This window comes from Ammospiza nelsoni, chromosome 1 (assembly GCF_027579445.1).
Source record: "Ammospiza nelsoni isolate bAmmNel1 chromosome 1, bAmmNel1.pri, whole genome shotgun sequence".
NCBI classification, from domain to species: domain Eukaryota; kingdom Metazoa; phylum Chordata; class Aves; order Passeriformes; family Passerellidae; genus Ammospiza; species Ammospiza nelsoni.
The window spans coordinates 55406131-55431519 of NC_080633.1; the positions used below are offsets into that span (position 1 = coordinate 55406131).

General features: G+C 36.3%; 1 protein-coding gene across 1 annotated transcript in view; it reads left to right on the top strand.

Annotated features, from left to right (window-relative positions):
- Positions 1-24243, top strand: part of GOLGA4 (golgin A4) — a 72841-nt gene extending 48598 nt beyond the window's left edge. The window contains 11 exon segments of the mRNA XM_059470631.1: positions 1416-5494; positions 6187-6308; positions 7443-7573; positions 9744-9857; positions 14381-14401; positions 14567-14635; positions 15266-15341; positions 17122-17225; positions 18848-18934; positions 21410-21473; positions 23510-24243. Coding sequence (XP_059326614.1) covers positions 1416-5494; positions 6187-6308; positions 7443-7573; positions 9744-9857; positions 14381-14401; positions 14567-14635; positions 15266-15341; positions 17122-17225; positions 18848-18934; positions 21410-21439 — 4833 coding nt within the window. The 3' untranslated portion in view covers positions 21440-21473; positions 23510-24243.
- Positions 24244-25389: the final 1146 nt, after the last annotated feature.

Here is a 25389-nt window from a genome sequence, read left to right on the forward strand (position 1 = left end):
GATTTATTGGGTCAATTACAAAAAATAGAATTTCGAGCAACCACCACAATCAAGACAGCGTCAGTCATGGGTAGGGGCGCTGGGTGAGACCAGAGGTTCGTCCGACAGAGTGACGGCTTCCCCTCAAAGGTTCACACTGAGTGTTTCCAGCATTCAGCTTATATACAGTTTATTCTGCCTGAGGCAAAGATGACCACATCTTTCCATTCACTTCTTCGAATGCACATCCATCTCTATCCATATGTTGAAATATACAAAGACGGGTCCCGTGTCTGAATCCAGTGAAATTCTTGGGATGCTGCAATTAATCATGGGCCAGGAAGGCCCCAGTGTTATCTCCCAGGTGCAGGAGACAACGAAATGATTGTTGATGGTCCAGGAAGGTCCCATTCAGAAGTTAAACAGGCCTGATGCTATCTTGAGCTGCCAAGAATTAGTTACAATCTGAATAGAACTCTGTTCCTGGCTGGGGGGGTTTAAAACATAATTTCTACAATATTTTATACCCACACATATCTATTTATACAGCATGAATTAACTCCATTACATATCACAGTCATAACAATGTTTCATTGTGGTCACAGTTGTGTTGGAACTTTCTTTGAAAGTGCGAGAACAGGGATGTTATGCCATTCAGGCAAGAAAACTAGTTTCTAGTGCAGTTTGTAAGGAAAACTCAAGCTTGTTAGACAGCAGCAATTCCTGGGAATAGACAGGGTTTTTGATAAGCATGGGAAAAGCTGAGTCCAGATACTGTTTTTTCAAGGCCAAGGCCTAATGAGCATTTCTCAGATGTCAGTGCAGCCTGAGAGGAGGGGGGAGTGCACCACCACAGTAAGCAAAAAGATTTGCTTAATTTTTACAGTGTCCTTTGCTTTATGTAATGAGTAAGACTTTATTTTCTGCTAATGCAAGTTTGTACATTATTCCACCACTCCCAGATATTTGTTTCAAAGTTTTGCCTAAAGAAACAGTAAAGCTTTACAGCAGCATTTCCATGGGAGGTAGAATTATGATAAATCAGTAGGCACATACAAAATATCATGAAGCTATTGTAAATTCACTATATTTTTCATCCTATATGTTGGTATTTTAGTTTAAGAAGAAAATGTGAACATACTTCTCATAAATGTCACTACTTACTTTATTTGAATTAGTTACATTATTTTCAGGTTTTTGTGTGTATTTTCACTGCAGTGAGATAGCAAGTTTTTTATTAATTAGCTAACTCTCCATAACGGAAGCAAAAGTGAGAACAAACCAGATGAACTAAAGGCTTATTAAAGAAGTTGACATTCACTAAAAATAATGGAATAAGTAGCTTGTAGTAATGTAAACCTGGTAAGATTTTTTAAAAATTAATCAAATTTTTACTTTTTGAATATTCATATTCTTTTAAAACTGTATTCTAACAGAGGATTCTTGAACTGGAAAGTTCTCTTGCAAAGTACATGCAAGATGACAGAAAGCAATCAGAGGAATTAAATACTGTCATAGAGTCTGAAAAAACCCAGCACAGTAAGGAAATCAACGATATGGTTGAAAAACACAATAAAGAACTGGAGAATGTGAAACAGCAGCAAGAAAAGCTTTGGACAGAAAAACTTGAAATTTTAAAGCAACAACAAATAACCGAAATAGAAAAAATAAGAGAGAAACAACAAGAAGAGATACAAACCATTTTGAAAGAGAAAGAAACAATTTTCTGTGCGCACATAGAAGAGATGAATGAAAAAACATTAGAAAAACTAGATGTGAAACAAACAGAATTAGAGGCACTGTCTTCTGAGCTCTCAGAAGCACTAAAAATACGTCATGATTTAGAGCAAGAGCTCTCCGAATTAAATAGTAAAGTGTGTGAAGCTAAGCAAGAATTGAAAGGAAGGTTGGAGGAAGAGAGGAAATGGCACAATGAAGTGATTGAAACAATGGTAAAAGAGCATGAAATGTCTATTCAAGGTGTTGAGAAGGTACTCAAAGAGGAACTCAACAAGCTCAAACAATCCCTGGAGGAGAAGGACAGACATTTGGAGGAGTTAAAAGCACATGAACAGAAAATGAAGGAATCTGCAGAAAGATCTGAAGCTGAGCTTGTCCAAGTGTCTGCAAAGCTAGAGGAGCAAAGAAGTGAAAATATACAGAAAGTAACCACTCTAACACAGCAGTATGAATGTCAACTGAAGGACCTAGAAAGAAAGGCTGATGAGATGAAGAGAAGTCTGACTGAGAAGGAGAATGAAATGGAGCACATGAAGAAGTTACAGAACAAGCAAGTGGAAGAGCTTGAACAGAAACTGTTAGCTGCAGAGGAGAGAATTAGTGCTTTACAAGGAGAGTATGAAAGTAAACTTAAATGTCAGGAGAAGAAAGTGGAGAAAATTAAACAGAAATCAAAAGATATGCAGGAAACTTTCAAAAATAAACTTGCTGAGCAAGAAGCTAAACTAAAAAAGGAGCTTGAAAACAAGCAGTTGGAATTCAGTCAGAAGGAGAGTGAATTCAATACTAAAATCTTGGAAATGGCACATGCCAGCTCATCTGGAATCAATGATGCTGTGTCAAAACTGAAATCTAATCAGAAAGAGCAACTAGACAGTCTTGCTGAAGACCACTTAAGGAAATTGGAAGAAGTAACCCAAAGTTGGGAAAAGAAATTTAATCAGCAGATTGAAGAGCTCAAGGAACAACATGCTATAGAACTGCAAGTGAAAGAGCAGGAAGTTGGAGACCTGAAACAGAAGCTTTTCACCTTCAGTGCTGAAAAGGAGGACTCCAGAACAGAAATAATCCAACTGAAGGAAGAACGAGTGAAAAGGGAGGAATGCCTGAAGGAGTTGCAAGAACAGCTAAGGCAGTCAATGGCTAAGGTGGGTGCTTTGTCAGATAAGGAAAGTGACATGAAGACACAGTTGGAAAAAATGGAGAGTGATCTTAAACAGTCCCTGAAACAGCAGACAGGACTTCAGGAACAACTCAGCAAACAGAAAGCCGTTGAAGAGAAGGACAAAGCCAGAATTACTGAGCTGGCTGATACAGTGAGAACACTTGAAGAAAAACTCCAAACTGTGCAATCTTCTCAGGATAAAGATCATGAAAATTATGACAAAAAAATAGAGTCAATTCGGCTAAAAGAAACTGAGTTTAAAAGGCTGTCAGGAGAACTTACAGCCCAGTTAGATGCTTGGAAGAATGCTGAAGCTTCATTGCAAACTAAAGGCAATGAATTAATTGAAAGATGTAGTGAAAAAATTGGCATAATAACATGTAAAATTGCAGACTGTGAGCGCCAAACTGCAAAGATTAAAGAAGCAATATTAATCAAAACAAGTAAGATAACTGAACTAGAAGCTCAGCTTAGGGAAATAACAGAGCGTCATTCTGCTGCTACTACTTCTTTGCAAGAGTCAATTCAAGAACTGCAGAAGAAAGACAATTTAATTATGTCTATGAGAGCTGACATTGCAGGACTTGAAGCAGAAAATAAACAATTGCAAAAAGAGGGAGGACATCAGCAGCAAGCAGCATCAGAGAAAGAAACTTGCCTAACACAGCTGAGGAAAGAGTTATCTGAAAATATCAATGCTGTCACATCAATGAGGGAAGAACTCCAGGAAAAACAATCTGAAGTGTCTGCTCTCAACAAAACAGTTACGGACCTTAATGTTAGACTTGAAAGCACAGTAAGTTTAACAGAGAAGGAAGCAGCCATATCTCTGTTAAGCAAGCAACATCAAGAGGATCGGTTGCAGTTGTTAAATCAAGTGGAAGAGTTATCATCCAGAGTTGAGATGCTGAGTCAAGAAAAAGCATCAGCTCTTGATCAGATAGATCATTGCACAGCCCAGTTGTCAGAGTGGAAGATGAAAGCACAAACCAAGTTTATACAAAATCATGATACTATCAAAGATTTGCAGAGCAAACTTGAATTAAGCAATACTGAAGCCAGTAAGAAAGATGAAGAGCTAAATAAACTGAAGGAACAGCTGGCTAAACAAAGCAGGAATCTTGATAGTTTAAAAAGTGAATTGGAACAAAAGCAAAACAGGAGGGAAAAGGAAGAAAGTGAGTTAACCTCAAAGTTAAAAATACAAGCAGCAAAAATTGCTGAACTAGAAAAAGACATTGCTCAGAGAACCTTAGAAAATGATTCCTTGGTGGAGGAACTTAAAAAGTGTAATGAACAAAAAAACGCAGAGAAAAAAGAAATAGCTTGCCAACTCCATCAGGCAGAGAAGGTAGCTTTTGAAAAGGAGAATAGATTTAAGAAGGCTGAAGAAAAAGTGCTTAATCTGGAGAAGCAAATAGATTCACTGAAAGCTGATTTTGAAGCAAAGGAGAAGGAATTTGATCAAATGAAGTCAGCGATACTTAAAAGGAAAGAGGAAGAACTGAAAGAATTAGAAGAGAGACTGAATGCAGAGAACAGCACTAAGCTGGCTGATCTGAAAAAGAAGGCAGAGCAAAAAATAGGTTCTATTAGAAAGCAATTACTGTCTCAGATGGAAGAAAAGGAACAGCAATTTAAGCAAGATAGGGAAGATCAGTTAAGACAGTTGGAGCAGAAGGTACAGGAGAGAGAAGCCAAAATTGAGTCCTTGGAAGAAAAACTTAAGTCAACAAGAGATTCCACAGAATTAGAGAAGGAGATGTTGGAAAAAGTAGAGAGTGTAAAAGCTGCTGTAGAACAAGAAAAAAAAAATTTACTTGAGAGTGTCCAACAGACATACAAAGAGAAAATGGAAGTGTTACAGAAGGACTTAACTGAAAAAGATGCATTATTACAGAAGTATGAGAAAGAACAACAAGAGAGTAATGACTGTCATCTAGAACTGCAAAATAAACAGAAAGAACTCATTAAAAAACTAGAATGTGTTGAGAAGAGCCATCAGGAAGAGCAGGTTAGGACCAAAAGTCTGAGCAAAGAACTTGAGGAGCAAACCAAAAAGTATTCATTGTTAGTGGACGAGCATGCTTGTTGTGGCAGTGTTTTAGCAAGCAGTAGGGAAGAATTGAAAGTTAAGGAACAAAAATATCTTGATATGGAGAATACAATTGGAGACTTACAGAAAAAAATGCAGGAAAAGGAGGCAGTCAGTCAGTCTTTAGAACAGAAGATAAAAGAGTTAGAAAATAATATAGTGAAGAAAAATGAAGTGCTTAAGATTGAGATGGAAGATATTACTTTAAGATATGAAGAAAAGGTAAAATGTCTTCAGCAGCAGTTGAGTGAAAAAATTGACAGTCTGAAAGCTTTTGAGGAAAATGCTGAAGAAAAGTCCAGATCTGTTTTGGAGCTGCAGAAGTTACTAGTGGATATGCAGAACCAGCAGAAGGACTTACAGACTAAACTGGAAGAGACTGAAGGGGAGAAACAGAAGCTACGCAAAGAGGTGAATAATCTTCAAAAAGACATACGTACTCTGCGAAAGGAACATCAGCAAGAGCTTGACATAGTAAAGAAGGAGTCATTAGAGGAAATGGAGGAAAAAATCAGGTAAATTCTTTGTTCCTGTCTGTGTTACCACTTCTCTATTTTATCTCTAGCCACTAAAACCTCAAGAATACTTTTCTAAAGCTCAGTTTACAAGAAGGAAATAATGACTGATGTTTTTCTTTAATTGTTCTAAACAGACTTAGAGAAACAGAAAGAAAATAGGTTTGACATTTGGCAGAGTAATACCATTTCTGATCTGCTTCAGTGCTGGTGATTTTCAACATTGCTGAAGCATATAATATAATTCTGTTTTTCTCAAACAGGAAATAAAGTTTATTAAAACTTAGTACTGACAGCTTCATGTTCAGTTGATATCAATAGTTGTTCATACATACTGCACAAAATGCCGTGCACTTGCAATAGTTTCTCAAGCAATTCTAAAAATTCCCTAAAAATTATTTTTATGGCATAATCTTTTCTTCCAGTTCTTCAGCTTCCTCAGCAAAAACTACATATCTTTGGAGGGGTTCAGTTCTGGGTTGTTTTTAAATGAAACACTTACACCTACCAGGTGAATCAGATAGGAGAGGAAGATAAAGCCTCCGTGAATCTCACAGAATTCATATAATTCAAAACCATTCTCTTCTAAAATAGTTCTCAAGAAATTCTCAGATCTCTTGCCTTGCCTTGTGTTTTCACACCCTCTTTAAATGTTATATTTCCTTGCTGTATGTTTTGACCTTTTTTTACAGATGTGAACAAGAAGACATTGAGTTAAAGCACAACTCCACCTTAAAGCAGTTAATAAGAGAATTCAATACTCAGCTGGCTCAAAAAGAGAAAGAATTGGAAACAGCAGTAAAAGAGACAATCAGTAAGTGCAATATTAATATAACTGTAATCAGTAAAGTAGTCAGAGAACTGCATCTTCAGTTATTGCTGTTTTGGGGGAGGGATTTTACCTGTGACTGTGATAAACACAACATGTGTTTTATGAATGTCTAGAGAACTTAGGGAAGTAACTTGTCTTGCTCAGGAAATAGCATAAATATTAATTGTAGTGCTGTTAGGAAAATGCATATGTAGCTGTTCTGCAGGATGGATCTTTGGTCTAGCCCTCTTTACATCTGCCATGCCATGATAGCCATAGGTACCTATCTTTCTGTCATATGTATAAAAGAAAAGAAAATGAGAGTAAAATTTTGAAGATGAAAGTGCACTGGTAAGTTTCCATTGCAGTGCTACTTTATCTCCAGTAGTAAAAACTTCAACATTCCAGTGATGAACATAGGACACTTGGAGAGAAGCTTACTCAACCTTTAGAGAAACTTAGATCCATCTGAGAATCAGAATTGTGTTTTCTTAGCTGGATCTTGCAGACTTCATTCACTAACTGCTAACAGGTACCAGCTGGGTGCGATGTCTGATTGTAACACAATGGGATTATAGGTAGAGTTCAACAGATTTTGTCTTCTCAGTCTTTTGCCACCATAGTGTAACTTGGAGGCTAGAAAAATGAGAAAAAGGTGTGGTTTGATTCCACTTACTAGAAGTACACCTACAAGTGAGGAGTTTCTGAAGATTGCAAAAGCTCCAGTTACATCTCTAGATAGAATAGGAGATAAAATTAGTTAATAAATATTGGTTGTCATCTTCTGGAAACTAGTTCCAGCACCAGATAGAAAAAATTGCTCCAGGTTCCAAACTGCAAACAACAAATTTCGTACATGTTAGGATCAAGGGACATAATAGTAACTGATAGTGTGGAAAAATGAATTTTCCTGGCAAATTTTCCTTATAGTTGCTTTAAAGCATTTTTTAAATGTAAGTCCTACACTTACTTTTCCAGAATAAGTGTATCATTATAATTTGTATTCCTGAGATTTTTGAATAGAACTAAATTTCCATCAGCAGTTCTGGACTTGTTATCAGTTATGAAATAATTAAAAAAAAAAAACAAAAAACCAAAACCATGCTTTTTTTAATACTGCCTAACTTTTTTTTGTAGGTAAAGCCCAGGAGGTAGAAAATGAATTGATAGAAAATCATCACATAGAGACAACACAGTTGCATAAAAAAATTGTTGAAAAAGATGATGATCTAAGAAGAACTGTGAAAAAATATGAAGAAATCCTTGAGGTACCTTTATGAAAAGTGATGACTACGTAAATTTCAAAATTACTCTTTTTCGGTTGCATATCTAGAGAGAAAAATTGTAGTTCTTTCTAGTAAAGGTCTTACTGCTGGAATTACACTTGATATGTCTGGTGACCGAGCTTGCAATTAAAATATTTATTTCTGTAATTTATGGGCATGAAAGCACATCAGAAATTAGCCCTAACTATGATCATTCAATAAAAATTAGATGGCTAAGTCCTTATCTCTTTAAGCAGTTTGTGTACCAGACTGAGAAAACTGAGTGACATTTAAGCTTTTAGTAGAATTGTGGTGGTGGTGGATTGTTTTTTATAAATACAGTGTTTATGGAGCAGTCTCACTCTCTATTGCCTTCCTCTGATGCCCTGCTGAGATTGATGCCATAGCCCTTAAAGTAACGTTCTGTTCCATGCAGGGTGCAGTGTGTTTGCATAGTTTTTTGCTAGTAAAGATTCTTTTTTTTTGCTTGTAATTAACAGTTTTTCTGCATGATATTTGCAGATAGACATACTTATTCTCTAATAGCATTTCAACCAGAAGTTACCAGCCAATTTCAGTTTAAGTATACTTCACCAAGGATGCCTCTTGTTTTAGCCAAGTAAATTTTCCCAGTCCTGCCTGTACGTGTCAAAAACATTAAATGGTTTTCAGTGCTAGACTGTACATCATATTAGAATGCAGGCTTAAACTTTGTTAATCTTAGTCCTCTTTGCGCAAATAGTGTAATAAAAGAGACAAAAAAGTAAAAAAAAAATCTGCAAAAGCCAAAACAACAACCATCACTATCCCTTAATATGCCAGGTATTGAAGAGTTTTAAACTGGGGAGTATAACCTTCTATAAAAAAGGAAAAAGTTTCTTAGAAATTATTAATTGTTGATGCACTTCTGAGGGCATAGAAAAATCATGGGAGTGAATAGAAGTTAACATTGTTTGGAGGTCATGGTGTTTGAGCAAGGTTTTCCTTGAGCATGGATTTTTTTACACTTTGAGGATGTAAAAATTGCTCAGATACTGCATTGTACCTATTATTTGTGGTAGATTTGCTTAATTTCTTTTTGGTGATGCATTCTGGACTGAGGGGCTGCATGGGAAAGGTGTTTTATTCTTAACTCATGTGCAAGGAACGCCTTAAAAATTGATCTTAGATGGAAGTATTTATTGTATTAGTAATGGCGTACCATCTTTTAAGCCTAGATCAGCTTTCTAGTCCTACACTTACTTTTCCAGAGAATATTCTTTATCATTATAATTTATACTCCTGACATTTTTAAATAGAACAAAATTTCCATCAGCAGTTCTGGACTTGTTATCAGTTAATTAATTGTACTAATTTGACTTGAAGTACTACTGTGTTAGTAGAGCCATCAACTGACTGACTGCCGTGTACGGTTAGCATGAGTGAAACCACTTTTAGTTTTGTTCAGCAATGGAGATATGCACTAGGACTTGGAGTGCTGTTTTATAAAATCCCTAACATATTCTCTCACAAAAAGGCCAAAGAGGACACAAGTTTTTAAAATACTTGTTTTTGCAAAATGCCATATAGATGGATTAACTTCCTAGGATTTAGGTCATTGTATTTTTCTCTTATACAGGAAGAGTTAATTTCCTCCCTACCATTCTTGTTACTGCTTCTTTCCTCTACAGTGAATACTGCCTTTCAAACCCTTGAGAATGGGAAATTGTTGGTCACTGTGCTGGAAAATGCACTTGAAACTGCTTTCATAGCATTTTTTGAGTGGCTGAGGAAAAGATTTAGGTCCTTGTCACTTTCATAATATAGAAATTAATTTTGTGTTGTCATCTACTCCTTCCTTGAAGGTAATGACCTTCATGCACTTTCTGGATTATAATCAAATACTGTTTTAATGCCCAAGAGAAATAGATATTTTTTGGAATTTAAAGAATGTAACTGTAATCCTAACTATGTAATCTTTATTGTTGGAGGCCTACAAAATCTTCTTAAGCACCAATTCTATTTCTTGGTCTTTTCTGTAGGAGTCTGGTGTAACTAGCTTTTACACAAATATCAAGCATATCCTTTCTGTGTATAGTATAACGTTTGTTGATTGTTTTTTGTTCACCATAGTTAAAGTTTTGAATAGTTAAATGATTCATTGTATAAGTAATTTTTTGCTTGTATTTTGAAGTCTCGTGAAGAAGAGATGACAGCAAAAGTTCATGAGTTGCAGGCACAGCTGGAAGACTTGCAGAAGGAATACAAACAAAGGATTGCAGAAGAGGAACATTGCAACAGTGAAAAAGTGAGCTGGCACTGACATTTTTTTTTATATCTCTTAGTGTGAAATTCTTGGTCCATTGGAAATTCTGTAGTTTATTCCTAATTAGACTTTATTTATGTATCTGGCCTTCACTTTCCCATACAAAATGAATCTCTTTAGAAACTGCAATATTTGGTACAACCTTTTTGATTGGTATGTTGAAAAGTGCAGTTCTGTTGTTATTATTAAGGTTGAGTTTTTTTGTCCTCTACATGTGTTTATGTTGGTTTTACTGGAAGCCCTTTCGAAGGAAAGAAAATCCCATTAAGTCATTCTTAGAGTGATTTTTTAAAAATCCGCATTTCAGAGGTGTCTGAAGTAGTGCCTTGAATATATCAATTATGGATATAGAGGCCTTCATTGAAAGAAGACTGCCTTCATTCTTTTGTCTTTCCGAGATTACATTTTAATTTGAGGAATCCTTTGGTGAAAATACTACTAGCTGTTATTATACTGAGGAGAGAAAAAGTGTACAAGTTGTTGAGTGATTGATGAGAATTCATATTGACCTTACTTTTAATATTTTTATTTTTACAACAGGTAGCCCTGGGGAGAGTGAATTTGTATATTTGACATTAGAAACCGAAAGTACAAATTATCTCACTGACCTAGTGTTTGTTACTTCTGCCTTGTACTTGCGTACAAAACCCTTTATATTACTTTTCCATGGTATGAGTTGTTTTCATAATAGGAAAAGCAGAAATCTTAGACTGCCTTGTATTCTTAATTAACCCTTGTTCACCTACTGATAGTCTTACATAATCTTATTATCTAGAGGAAGATTCTTAGAGACTCCTGACTTCTAAAACATGATTATGAAAAGTCTGAAGAGTACTTATTCTTTAGGACTTCTTTGTTAACTGTTTCACTCCTAGTTTGTTATAGCAGTCTGCTATGAATATAGGCAGTCATTAAATATTGTATTATACATTCATCTTATGGATTAATGATATGACATTATATCAAATTTATATACTGGCAATGGTATTTCATGTATTCAGCTCAGAAGCAATGCACCCAACAAGGAGTAAATCATCAGGAGGCCTCCTCCATGGATGAATGGGAGCTACTGGACCTGCTGGGCAAACTCAGAATAAAAAAAGAAAAGCGGAAATGAAGACAGGTGGCCTGACAGTAATACAGGGAAATTGCACATGAAGCTAGGGACAAAGTTAGGGAAGCCGAAGCCCAGTTAGAATTGTTGTAGCCAGGGAAAGTAAGGCAAACAGGAAGGGCTTCTATATGTACGTTTTAGACAAAAGAAAGACTAGGGATAATGTGGGCCCTCTTTGTAAGAAAATGGGAAACCTGGCTACCCTGGACAAAGAGTAGGCAGGGGTTCTCAACAGCTTCTATGCCTCTGTCTTCCATGGCAAGACTAAATGCAAAGCATTTCACTCTTCTGCGTGACATCCTTGTCTGCAGATTGGAGAGACAGGGATTTGATGGATGGACCATCATGTGGATACAGAACTGGCTGGATGGCCACATACACAGAGTTTGGGTTAATGGCTCATTGTCCACATGGAGACCAGTTACATGGAGAGGTTGCATCAGTGGTAAACAGAGTAGGATAATCACCTCTTTTGACTGATGATGCTGTGTTGGATGCAGTCATGGGGTCAGTATTAGCTGGGGGTGATACTATTCAGTATCTTTGTCAGTGATGGACAGTGAAACCTGTCAGTGCTGAGTGCACCCTCAGCAAATTTGTTGAAAACACCAAGCTCTGTGGTGGTGCAATGGAGGGAAAGGGTAATACCATTCTGAGCGATCTCAATAGGCTTGAGATGTGGGCTCAAGCAAACCTCATGAAGTTCCACATGGCAAGGTACAAGGTCCTGCACCTGGGTCACTGCAATCCCAGACACACCAATGGCTTGGGCAGAGAAATGATTGAGAGCAACCCTGGTAAGAAAGGCCTGGGGCTGACAGGTGATGAAAAACTCAACATGAGCCTGCTGTGTGTGCTCACAGCTCAGAAAGCCAATCAAGTCCTGGACTGCATCACAAGGAGCATGGCCCTTGGAGTACTGTGAACAATTCTAGTGTCGCCAGCATAAGAAGGACATGGAACCGTTGGAGCAAGTCCAGAGGAGGACCATGTAGTTTGTAAGAGGACTGGAGCACCTTCCCTGTGAACACAGACTGAGAAAGCTGAGACTGTTTAGCCTGGAGAAGAGAAGGTTGCATGGAGACCTCATGGCAAACTTCTAGTATCTGAAGGGAGCCTACAGGGAAGCTGAAGAGGGACTTTTTATCAGGAACTGTAGTGAAAGAACAAGGAATAAAGGGTGTAACTTGAAAGAGGGGATATTTAGAGTAGATATTAGGAAGGAATTTTTGAGGGTGGTGAGACTGAACAGGTTACGCAGGGATGTTGTGGATGTCCCAACCCTGACAGTGTTCAATGTCAGGTTTTATAAGGCCTTGAGCAACCTGGTGTACTGGGAGGTGTCCCTGCCCATGGCAAGGAATGTTGAGACTAGATTATCTTCAAGGTCCATTCTAACCTGTTAGCATTCTATGATTCTTCAGTTGTTCCCAGAAATGTATCAGACAGATGGGCAATGACTTGTAAAGTATTTGAATATTGCCAATACTAAATTTCTAAAAGTGAATATGAACATTTAATTTTGCCTGTGTCTGGAATGTCATCCACAGCTCTCTACTTGGAATTTCCATGGCAGACTCAAAGGAGTTCTCCAGGGTATAAGTGGGTACAAACCAGTTCAGAGAACTCCATCACTGATAACCAGCTTAGTTTTAAAGGATAAAGATGGTTTCATTTGTGGAGGAAGATGAGCAGGTTGTGTAGTAGCGCCGGGGCTTAGATACAGTTAAAGCATCCAGGTTCAAAGTAATTGCAGAATAAGAATGCAGGTTTGTTGTTTGTTTTTTTCCCCGAGAATTCTATTCTCTAGAATACAGGCATCAGACTTTTTTGAGTAATTTTGAGAATTCCAACTAAATTCAAATTTAGCAAATTGCTCACCAGATTTCTTTTGCATAGCTGATTCAACTATATTCAACTATAGTTTTTTTTCAAAACTAAATGTAAATTACTTATTTGATACGATTAACAATGGTGATTTCATCTCAAAACAATGGAACTAGTCTAATAGATTGTGCTGTGGAATTTGCACATAATTCCTGGTATATCTTCTGATCCAGTCAAAGCTCAAATATTTAGAGTAATGTAAGTGGGCTTTCAGTTCCTGTTTTATCAGTATTTCAGGATTTAATTCTTATTCTGACACAATCTGTTCTGGGGTTGACAAGTAGTTTTATTTTGTCCTACTTAGAAATTGAGTTGTTTTTAATTTTTATTCCTGTCTCAGTTTGTGTTTTGCCTGTGCTTGGTATGTTTGTAGGAAACTAATTTTGCTTTAACCTGGTTCAATAGTACATATTTGCAACAGCTACAATAGCATATATAGGCAGCATTACAGAGCTATATGAGAAAATTAGACAGGGCCTGTGGAACTTGTCAACATACCCGAACAAAACTGTATAAATCCACATCTGGATTTTACAGTGCATTCAAATTAATTATATTTACCATTGTATTTTTTGTCTCACTTGATTTCTTTTTTATTTTGTTGCTTTGCAACATTTTGGGTTTGTTTTTTCTTTTGCCCTTCAGCACTAGTAGTCAAACAGTGTGAAGTCTTCCATTGGCTGGACACAACTTTTTGTGGGCAACATATTTTGTCTAAAATCAGAGACTCCCAAATTACAGAAGTTTTTCATAAAATTTTCTGTGCTGCTTGTTGTCAGCCTAGACCAAACATTACATATAACATATCCACTTTGACATGAAGTCTACCCTAGATAATGGAACAGGACTTGTCTGATTGTTATAAAAAATTGACAAATACTAACAACCTTAAGTATTAATGTTTGGAGGTAAAAATGTCAGAAAATCTGTATCCATATCAGAAAATAAATGTCTGATTGAGGTTTTCAGAAGCAAGAATTTAACTTAGAGGTTTGAGATCCTTAGAGGAATGATTTTCCCCTATTTTCTGTCTGTAGGAGACCCCACAGATTTTTATCAGCCTGAGACAGGGAATAAATCTCCTTTTCCACGCAATTGCTTATGTTCACATTTCCACATGTGACTTAAGGAAAGACATAAAATATTCTGAATAGTATTAATTGTAGTTAGGGCATCCTGTGATGTATTTCATACTCATTCAATTATTACTCATATCCAATATATATTTCATAAAGATTTGGAAACATTAGGTTCTTTAAGTTACATTTATGATGATTGTCTTACAGAATCAAATGAGATAATTTAAATATCAGCTTTATGTATTGTCAATAGAAATAAGTTAAACTATTTATAAGACTAGTTGTTATTATTGGGTAATTTCAATTTTTGTCATCCTCAATTAATACACTGTATAAGAACTCAATTATTGATATTTCTTTCTCCAGTGCTTGATATAGTTAGTATTTTTCATACATTTTAATCTAAATTTTTATTTTTGTTATAGGTCACAATAACAGAACTAAAGGTATGTTTTACATGTTATTGATTTTTCTCTCTAATACTTTGGTTGCAGAGCAGTTTTAAAGCTGAAATACTGCTTATAAGTTTGTGTGTGTTAAAAGGAAAAATAGGTTTATTGCAAAACCTATGATGTATTTGCAGCAATTTCCAGACATGACTGTCTTTTCAGGCACAACTTGCACAGAAGACAACACTAGTCAATGATTCAAAACTGAAGGAGCAGGAGTTGAAAGAGCAGGTAAGGGTCACGTTGAATGAGTAAGAAGTATTCTTGTTTGATACTTTGGGGTTTGCATTATTAAAAGGTTTGTTCTTTTCAAGTGATGATGTGGTACATCTCCATACAAGGTACTATGAATATAATAGACAAAAAAATAGTTTTCACTCATACTTGCTCTCCGAAGATCTGTGTACTTTTCAAAGTATTCCTCTATCCCCTGAGAATAAAAACACCACATGCTTGTGATACTGGTTAGCAAAGAATTGCACAGTGAAAAAGGGAACAGTGCACTTTATGAAATTCTTGAATTTTTTTTTTCAAAACTAAACCTTTTTTGGTGTTTAAGTATAATTTTTGTTGTAAGCCTTTTTATCTATAAAAAAGATATATATGCTTATATATAAAATGAATACATAAATATATAATATATGCATAGCATCTGCTATATATATTTTTATGTGTATATGCAGATGTACAACATTGGGACAGTCTTTAATAACACAGTTTTTAATGTTTTCCTTCCTTAAAAAGCAAATGTATTTTGCTTTTATAAGAGATGATATGTAGCTGGAAACTGTTTCAGTTATGCTTATTTTAGCTGCTGTTTAGGTTTAAAACTGTTTATCATGTCAACTGTTTTCTGTTCAGATTCATGTACTGGAAGACCGGCTGAAACATTATGAGAAAAATATGTATGTCACATCAGCTCGAACACCATATAGAGGTAAGTTTTCATCACAAATAAGTTGTTTGTTTGTTAGAAAGATACAGTTTGGTCTAGGAAATAAAACATTTTTTTTTTAAACACTTGCATAATGCACTTATGACATCCTTGTTTTCTCTTGTCTATTATAGTAGAGTTGGCGTGTGATTTCAGATGACCAAATTTTTTTGGTCAAACTTTTTGTTTGATGTTTTCTTTTTTATGTCATCCAATTAAAAGAGCTCTGTATCAGAGTTCTTAAGCTCTCTTCAGTACATGACCCAAGAGCGTCCAGTAGACAGGGGCAGAGATGGGCACACATACAGCAGGGCACAGGTGGGGACAGAAGGTCCCAGGCTGAGCTGGGACACATCCCTTGGGCCCTTGGCAGGAGATGGTGGGGGTCCAGGAGGCTGGTCCCAGACACCCAAGGCCTGTGAGCAGCCCCAGAACCCAGGCAGAAGTAGACTTGTGCTGTTCCTGTGCTGTCCTTTAGACAGTGGTGGTTGGACACTTTGGAGATAGAGTATGGGCTTATGGACCTTCTCTCTGGTGGTATACTGTTCCTCTCAGACTCTTTTAATGTAAAATTAATTAAGAAAAATGCACAGGGAAATGAACAGGTATTGCTTACCTCCAAAAGATTTGCAGCTGTTTAGTTGAGGAGTATGTACTGCATGAGACAGAGGGCTCAAGCATTGAGCCTTGCTAATGTTAGAGATGTGGGGTTTTGCCATTCTGTGCAGGCCCATCTTAGCTGGATGAACTCAGAGGACTTTCAAAAATCACGTCACATTTGCTTTTTGCAAATTTGTGCAAATGGTCAAATTATCTCAGGATGATCTGCATCTTTCATCCCCTCAGAAGGTCCATGCCTCCTTCCCTCAAGGTGACTGAGCCAATGATGGGACATGGTTGTGGGTATTTAGTGCCTTCTGCTAGTGCAGGGCTGGGAAGAAATGTGATCAAGGATTTCCTCAGCATGTACTGATAGGGAGAGGAGCAGGAAACACACTTCATCTAGAAGGGACCAACGTCAGTTTCATAATCCAGCTATGTGACAACTTCAGGGCTGATGAAAAGGTAAAATATGTCTTTAAGGGCACTGTCCAAATGCTTCTTTGACACTGATAAACAAGCATCAACCACCTCTCCAAGAGGTCTGTTGCAGAGTTTGACACTCTTTTGGTAAAGAAATGTTTCCTCTCATCAAGTCTGAGCTCCCCATGATAGATGAACCATTTTCCATGTGTCCTGGCACTGGGTACCAGGGAGAGGAGAAGGCAGTACCTGCCTACCAACGTCTCCTCAGGAAGCTGTAGAGAGCACTGAGGTCACCCCTTAGCCTCCATCTCTCCAAATTAGACAAACCCAGTCTCCTCAGCTGCTTCTCAGAGGACATGCCTGTCAGCACCTTATCCAGAGGTACCCTCTGGGTGTGTTCATGTACCTTCCCATTCTTTTTAAATGGTGGGGCCCTGAACAGCACACAGTACTCAAGGTGAGGCTGCACCAATGCTAAATAGGATGGGATAATCACTTCTTTTGACCAACTGATGATGCTGTGTTTGATGCACTCCAGGATGAGGTTTGCCCTCTTGGCTGCCAAGGGCACACACACTGGTGACTCCTGTTGCACCTCCTGCCATCCAGCACCCCCAAATGCTTTTCTGAAGGGCTGCAGTTACTCCATCTAAGGTGCAGAATACAGCATTTGTTCTTGTTTGGTTTTGTGCCATTAGTGAAACTTGGATTCGGATGAATGACTCTCAGAATAAATACTCTCTTTTTGTTTACACAGATGGAAACCTTCACCATACTGACGTTTCCCTATTTGAGGAACCCACTGAGTTTGAATACTTGAGGAAAGTGCTCTTTGAATATATGATGGGTCGTGAGACAAAGGTATGGAAATTTGTATATCCTGACAGGTGATCTTGGTGTATGATGTGAACTATCATGTATTTTTGATTTGTTATATGCTGTTAATTTCTGACAATAAAGTATTCAATAGGCTTTCACATTTTTTTCCCAAAGAGACATGAGTCATAACTTCAAGACTTCATCAGCCTGCCAAGATGAGTGGTAGGTGGAGGGAGTTTTCACATCTCTCACCACTGTACCTATCAAGACAAAAACCATTATAGGTAGATACAGTTTATCAGTAAAAGTCTGTTTGTCAGTCAAACTTTATGTAAAATGAAAGCTGGTATGCAGAATATAAGCAAAAATGATCTTTTGATGTAGTCTTGACACAGACATGGTAACTTACAGTTGGATTAAATAACAATTTGTTAGTAGCTGTGTTACCAGCTGAAGATGGTGAAATACCTCTTCAGTAGTTGCTTAAAGATGTTTCATAGTATTCCCGAATCTGTATACCTTAGATGTTATTAATTCACTCTTAAAAGTAGTGAAAAGCTGGACATTAGACTTCTTGATTTCATATGCTGGTTTCCTTTCATTCATTAGATGTGTTTCTGGAGGACACTGAGCTTAGTGTTTGCTCTCTTCAGGATTATCTCACATAATCATTATGGATAAGTCTTAAGAACTGGTTTCATCCTGCTACATGAACTGGAAAACCATGAACTTTTTAAAGTATGCTTGTAAAGCATTACTGTGCTTTCCACCACTGCCCCCAACACAGTTCTTAAGTTAAAAGATCTGTAAATTTATCTTCTCAGTACAGATGTTCCTTTCTCTCAACTTTTTTGTTCCTGGACAAGAAGAGACATTTTTTTAATCTAACTCTGCCTTGTAAGGTCATTTTGGTGGCCCTTCTCTGTGCATGATCTCCTTTACTAGTGCAAATATCTATCCCTTGTCTCAAAGGTCATTTAGTAGTGGAATTGTTATATCTCTGGACATGCTTCCTCTTTTTTGAACAGAGTTCAAATGAATCTGTGCAAATTATCTAGGATGTATTGCCAGTTATGCATCTTAGTAAATGATACTGGAATGCAATCAAGACATTAATGAATGCACTGGTTTGTCTACAGTATTGGAGACATAAGAGAAATGTGGAGGTTAATGTGGATCTAAGAGTCAGGAATTAGTGACTGTTATTGTGGGTAATTAACCACATTCTTTGTAAACTGCTTTACCAAGGTGTGTATGTGTATTTGCTGAGAGGTTTTACTGTCTTGCCCTCCAATTCAACTTTATTATTTGCCTCTTGCTTGGCAGGATATCTGCAACAAGATTGACAGATTGCTTTTTCTAGGCATGCACTTTATCTAGTATGCTGTTTTATCAATGGACTCTATTGTTTGAGCACGGATGCCATAGAACTTAAATCACACTACAGTAGCTGAAGTTTGTGACAATGTGCAAAAATTGTTTTCATATAATTCACATCATGCATATACAATGTGAAACAAATAGTTATATCTTACTGATTTCACTGTTTTCCATTGACATTAATAAAATAGTATCCAGTATTACTAAATTAAATTAATTTTAAAATATTACGGATACATCTTTGTGGATGTGGAATTATGTATGGATAACCTATATCTCTTTAGACAATGGCCAAGGTTATAACAACAGTGCTGAAGTTCCCAGCAGATCAGACTCAGAAGATACTAGAACGAGAAGATGCTCGACCAGTGGTAAGTTACGGAAGTAATTCAATTTTATGCAAGAGGAGTAGGTTTCAAGAATAAGGAATTAGAAAATTTTTATGTCTTCTTTTCTTTGTGTCCACATTCAAGTGGACTCCTTTTCTCCTTCCTTTACTTTTCTTCAGTGGAATATCAAATTCCAACTCTAGGTTTGAATTTATAGCAAGATTGAGAAAAAAAGCAAGCATGTTTTCTTTACTAGTATTTTTCCTCAGTTAAGACATATTTCTAATAGCGATGGATACAATAGGACCAAAGCAAGTTTAAGCATCACTACTAATCTGTGGATGAATTTTCTAAATTAAAAAAGTAATCTGACATATCAAATATATATATATATCTATATAAGTAAGTGTAATATATTAAAATTAATGCTTCCTAAATTGAGAAGTTTTTGTGGAGTCATACCAGTTTTTATGAAAAATATATCAAGAAACATTATCAGCCCTGAGATGAAATTTCTGGCAAAAACGACAGGCATTTTTCTTGTAGAATAGAAAGTCGATTATCTCAATCACCTGAGATATGTGTTTGAAGTACGAAGTGTACAATTTTATCTTAAGTGGGTATCCTAACAAGCTTGGGGTTTTGATTAGGTTTTGGGGGTTTTTGTGTGATCCTGCTTTATTTTTGTATTGAAAAAACACGAAAATATGTTAGTTTTCTCTGGGTCAGGACAGGTCAAAAATAAGAGTCGTAAACAGTTTGGTGTTGGTTTTTTTCCCGTTTTTTTTGACATTTGCTTAGTATTTACTAGAAAGGTGAAATTGGCTTTGAGAAACAGACAAGGAGGTAAAATTATTTAAGCATAAGCATTTCTTTGGTATTACTTTTACTGTTTTATGTATAGGAGCTACTTTTAATTAATATAAAAACAGCAGTAATAGTCTCCTCTACATTGTATTTGGAATCAACACTGTGAACCCTCTCTTTGTGGGTTAGTGAAATATTTAGGAATTAAAATGAGAGGAAGAATTGCATTCTGTTTCTCTCACTGACCTTGCATATATATTTATTTCGTACTTGCAAATACAGAATAAAATAAGAATATTAATAATTTCATTTCATTTCTAGATACATTAAAGTCCTGTTGATTCACTAAAAGTTTTTTAAAAGTCTGTACTTTCATCTTGAAGTATCACATTTGAGGAAAATATTAAATACTTTAACATTTTCCTGTACACTTAGTATGTTTGAGGGCCTTGCAATCTTAAATATTTTAAATACTTTTAGAGGATAAAAAATATTGATTATACTGCAGCTCCAGTAAGTATCATGTATTCAAAGCATTATTTTCTCTCTCTGACATTAAAATAGAAAGCTGAGACTGTTTAGTTTTTTTTGTTTTGTTTTGTTTTGTTTTGTTTTGTTTTGTTTTGTTTTGTTTTGTTTTGTTTTGTTTTGTTTTGTTTTGTTTTGTTTTGTTTTGTTTTGATAAGCCAGAGTAATATTTAGGAAAGATTTTGAGAAAAGAGAGATGGGCCTTGTTTTGCAGCCACTTCAGCTTTTTGATATTTAAACCTGTTCTTTCTACAACAGACATTTACAACTTCTGATACAAAATAAAAATTTAACTTGAATTCATCCAACAAATTTTCATCCTTGGTATTAAATTTTGTCTAAAACACACAGTGAGATTTTTTTGTACGGTACAAGTGCTTTGATTTGTTAATTATATTTTTGTTTAAAGAGCTCTTGGGTTTCACATAGCAGTCCCTTCTTGGCTCATATGTGGCCTATGAATTCTCTCTTTTCCAAATCCACAAAGAGACTGAGTTATACATCTAATGGAAACTCGAATATTAGGGCATATTATGAAGGAAGAAGTATTTTTTCCTTTACCTTCAACGTTATATGTTTGTTTGCTGAAGCACAAATTATTCTGGGGATGAGTCTTCCATAATTCTGTTTAGAACTAAAAAGTTAGAGATGTCTTTATAAATTATACTATCAAGAAATATGCTTGGTTTCTTTTAGTTTTTATTTATTGACTGACATGCCACTAGTGTTTCTCCATACTTAATATTGGACTGATACTGGTATATGAAAATATCCAGTGTTTAGCTCTCAGGAGCAATTAAGTTCTGAACTACAGCATAAATGTGCATTTTAACTTAGAGCTTTTAGTTTATTGCTAAAGCACCTGTAAGTAATTTTGATGTGTAAATTATTAACTTACTGTGCTACTAGAGTAAGTGTGTGGTACTAAAGTATCTGTGAGTAATTTTATACCCTCTTAGTGAGCATATATTTAACAAGTTTCTGAAAACTTGTAGCAGTTCCTGGTTAATAAATATATGCTAGATCAATGTAATCTTCAGTAATCTGGCTTTTACTGTGTTGGTGTTGTGATCTAACTGCAGCAATCTCATCCATAGATGTCCACAGAGTTCTTACTTGTTAACACTACATAACACTATCAGTCAAATAGTCCAATAAGCTTTTTTCTTCCTGGCTTTGTAGTTTGCCTCACCTCGCAGTGGTATCTTTTGAATATGCCACCAGTCTGTGCTTAGCTAGCGTGTGGGTGAGTGAAGTATAATACATTCTTGTTTTATGTAAAATGAAATCTGTATTATGCAATTAAAGGTTCTTCTGCTTTTTTTTTCTTGCCTGCTTTCCTTCATTAAAGAACAAATTTTGGTTGTATATGCGTATGATAATTTTTGTTTTCCTCCTAATCATGTCTTGTTTTACAAAGCTGAGTTTGAAAATGGTAAATACTGATTCAAAACCGATATTTTTGAGTGATCCTAATCCTAAGTACAATTTCAAATGTTGATTGAGCCACAAAAATCTTAGTAGTAGAAATAAAATCAGATTTTAAATAAATTAATATGTAATATTGAATTTTATTGCACTTGCCTTTGTTTTATATTTATTCATTTTTTTAGTTCCTTTTTTGAACAGGCAAACAAATCAGATTTGTGGGAGACATACTGTACTGCTTGAAATGAATTATTACATCTTGTAAATATGAAAATGCATTATCTTTAAAAAGATGAATATTCTCTGCAGAGGGATTAGGATATAATTGGGTTTAAACATTAGTACCTTTCTGAATCACAGCTTTGGTTTGATATCAAGAGACGCTAAAGCAGAGAGATGGCGGAGAACAATTAGGGGAGCTTTATGCTCTTAGTTTGTTTCTTTCTTCGAGTTTTGTTACGCTACTTCAATTATGAATCTCCAGTGTTAGTTGTAGCATTACAAGAATGGAAGAGCTGACATAGGCCTGAATATGCAAGTTGCATCAGACTAGCCTAGCTAAACAAGCAACACACATGCAAAAGCTGGTTGAGAGAGGACTGAACTATGGAACAACACAGGAAAAAACTTCCTGCAGTGGCTGATAAAGATTATTATTTGAATCCCTAGTGGTGTATGATACTTAAAATCTGCAGATGAATTCTATAGAATATGGTCAGTTCAATTTTTTTTCCCTCCTTTGCAACTGGAAAGCTTTGCACAGTTGCCAGGAGTTGATTCAGTATATGTGAAGCAGTTGCTGTCTCTTGGATGAAATGCATTTGTTGGCCTCCATCACTGTCAGAGCAAAATTAATTAACTTAGGCTACTGCCATTGCCATTTACCATTTACCACATTGCAGTTGACAGGTTATCTTCCTCTCCTGCTGTCATGCGAACACAGCCTTCAACACAAAATAATACCTCTTTAAAAGGAAAAAAAAATAGTTTCTCTAATAGTCACGGTTTCTACTTTGTGTTTTTTCCATCTTTGAATAAAATAGTGAATGTACTTTATTGCACTTAAAATGTAGTAGAGCTTGGACTGTTTGCCAACATCCTTCATCAGTTCTGACAAAATCAGCAACTGTTATCTCTATCTCTTTGTTGAAAAGAATTGAATTGTAGATACTGATGGAACAAAGCTATTTACAACACTATAGCAGAATAGGTTTCAGAAGATATGTTTGAAACTTACATTCTCGTCCTGCTGTCTGTGTAAAAAAATGCAGGCGTTCTGAGCTGCCTTTGAAACATATCACAGAAAGACTTGTTGATACTGAATTTACTGTCAGAAATTATTGGTTACACTTTCATAATATCAGCTAATGTATATGTAAACTGTTCATACTTCATTATTAGATTGTAGTTGCCAACTTAATCTCAAGTATTTTTGCCACATACTCTTGCATGTATATAACTTAGAAATTAGGGGGGATGCTGACTTCATTGTGAAGGCAGTTGTAGAGGAGGCTGTGTGCTGGGTCCAAAATTCTGCATCATCATTTCAGTTTTGATGATAAGCCTTATGCAAAAGAGTCCAAATTTTTTTTTTGTTTGGATTACTGTGCAGTGATGTGGTAGACTATTTCCAGTGAGACTGCTGACCATTTTGCTACACCTTGTTTTGTTTTCATCAGTTTCTCAACTGTTTTGCAAGTATCGGAATGGAATTGCTTGCTCAAATAGTTTGGCGGTTTGACTTATTGAAACTCTTCCTTCTTCTGATTATATTAATAAACAATGCAATTATTTTAATATTAAGAGCTTCTAAGTTGTTCTCAATAATGTAACATTTGATTTAATTTCTTCTAGTTGTGGCTACGACCATCTTGAAGATTTTGTGATGAGAATGTCTCATGACATTGCTGCTTAAAAATAAGTTTATATCTCTGCTGCCTCTTGAGAAGGGACAAGAAGAAAAGCTATTATTCAAGGTCACAAACAGAACAGCAAGAACCAAAACTCACCACCACCTTTGGACTGTGAATATAATCTACTGCCTTGGCAGAAATGCTAATCAGGGGTTATTTGGTTATTTCTCTTCTATTGAATACTGTCTTCTATTTTGTGTTAAAGGTTATTTTTTTAAAGGAGAGAAAAGACTTTATCATAGGAAAGAATTGCCTGCTACTGTATCTCTATACAAGTTTTACTGAGTGTTTACTAAAGTTGAAATAAATGATTTGTTTCTTCTATTTATTTTTTTTAATTTTTGATTGAATTGTGCAATACATTTTGGATGGATAGCAATTGAGGTGATTTTTCTGACGAACTAGACACTCTTGTTGACTATTTTCTCCTGATTTGATCTTGATTGTTTGCTAGAAAGTCACTTCTGTATGCTTTTGCCTACAATAAATCCAAATTGCAGTACCTCGTTTGTTTACTCCTAGCTTTTGTACTTATATTTTCTAAAGAAAAGGTGTGTTCCTGTAAATTGTAAATAGTTACTACATAACTATAACTGTATCATACACTGATCTGTGACTGTTGACAGCACGAATATGAATAGAGCTGAGATGAAATAAAGTTTATTTACTGTATAATTTTGGAACAACTTTGGTATGATTTTTCTTTTAAAGGACACGCCAGTTTTGTTCATACTCCTGTTGGAGACATTGTTAACTGAGATATTTCCAGGCTGAAATCACTCTCATAAGAACAACTATTCAAGTACATTAAACTGTTAGTCAGTGGAGACATTGAAGTTTCCAAGGGGTCACAACCTGCAAAACAGATATATGGTGGGCTGAAAAGCTAGCACGAGAATGTAGCAAATAGAGAAGCTTGATTTGTAAAAGTTCTCAATGATCACAGAATTACAGTCTGGTTTGGGTTTGAAGGGACCTTAAAGATCATCTAGTTGCCATGGGCAGTGATAGGTTCCACTGCACCAGGTTGCTCAGAGCCCTCTCCAGCCTGGTTTAGGAATGGGGCATTTACAACTTTTCTGGGCAACCTGTTCCAGTGTCTCACCATGCCCACAATAAAGAGTTTCTTCCTAACAGCTAATCTAAATTTCTCCTCTTTCAGTTTAGAACCAATCCCCTTTGTCCTGGCACTATCTGCCTGTGTAAAACCGTGTTCTCAAAGGCTGCAATGAGGTCGTCTGGCAACCTTTATTTCTCCAGATGAACAACCCCAACTCTCAGCCTGCCTTCATAGCAGAGCTGCTCCAGCCCACTGAGCATCTTTGTGGCCTCCTCTGGACCCACTCCAAGAGATTCATGTTTTTTCTTGTGCTGAGGACTCCAGACCTGGGCACTGCACTGCAGGTGGGGTCTCATGAGAGAGTAGAAGGGGACAATGACCTATCTTGACCTGTTGCAAATCCTCTTTTACTACAGCCTAGGATACCATTGGCCTTCTGGGCTGTGAGTGCACATTGCCAGGTCATGACCAGCTTTTCATTCACCAGCACCTCCAAATCGTTCTCCAGAGGACTGTTCTCAATGATTTCTTCTCCCAGTGTTCTCCTGGACTCATTGAAGTTGCTCCTGACTAACATTGTAGGACTTTGCACTTGGACTTGTTAAATCTCATGAGGTTTTTATGGGCCCACTTTTCAGGTTTGTCCAGGTGCCCCTGCATGGCATCCCTTCCTTGTGCCAACTGCACCACTCAGCTTTATCAACTGTTGCGCTGTGTCCGTCCAGCCATTTCCTTGTCCACTGAACAGTCCACCCTTTAAA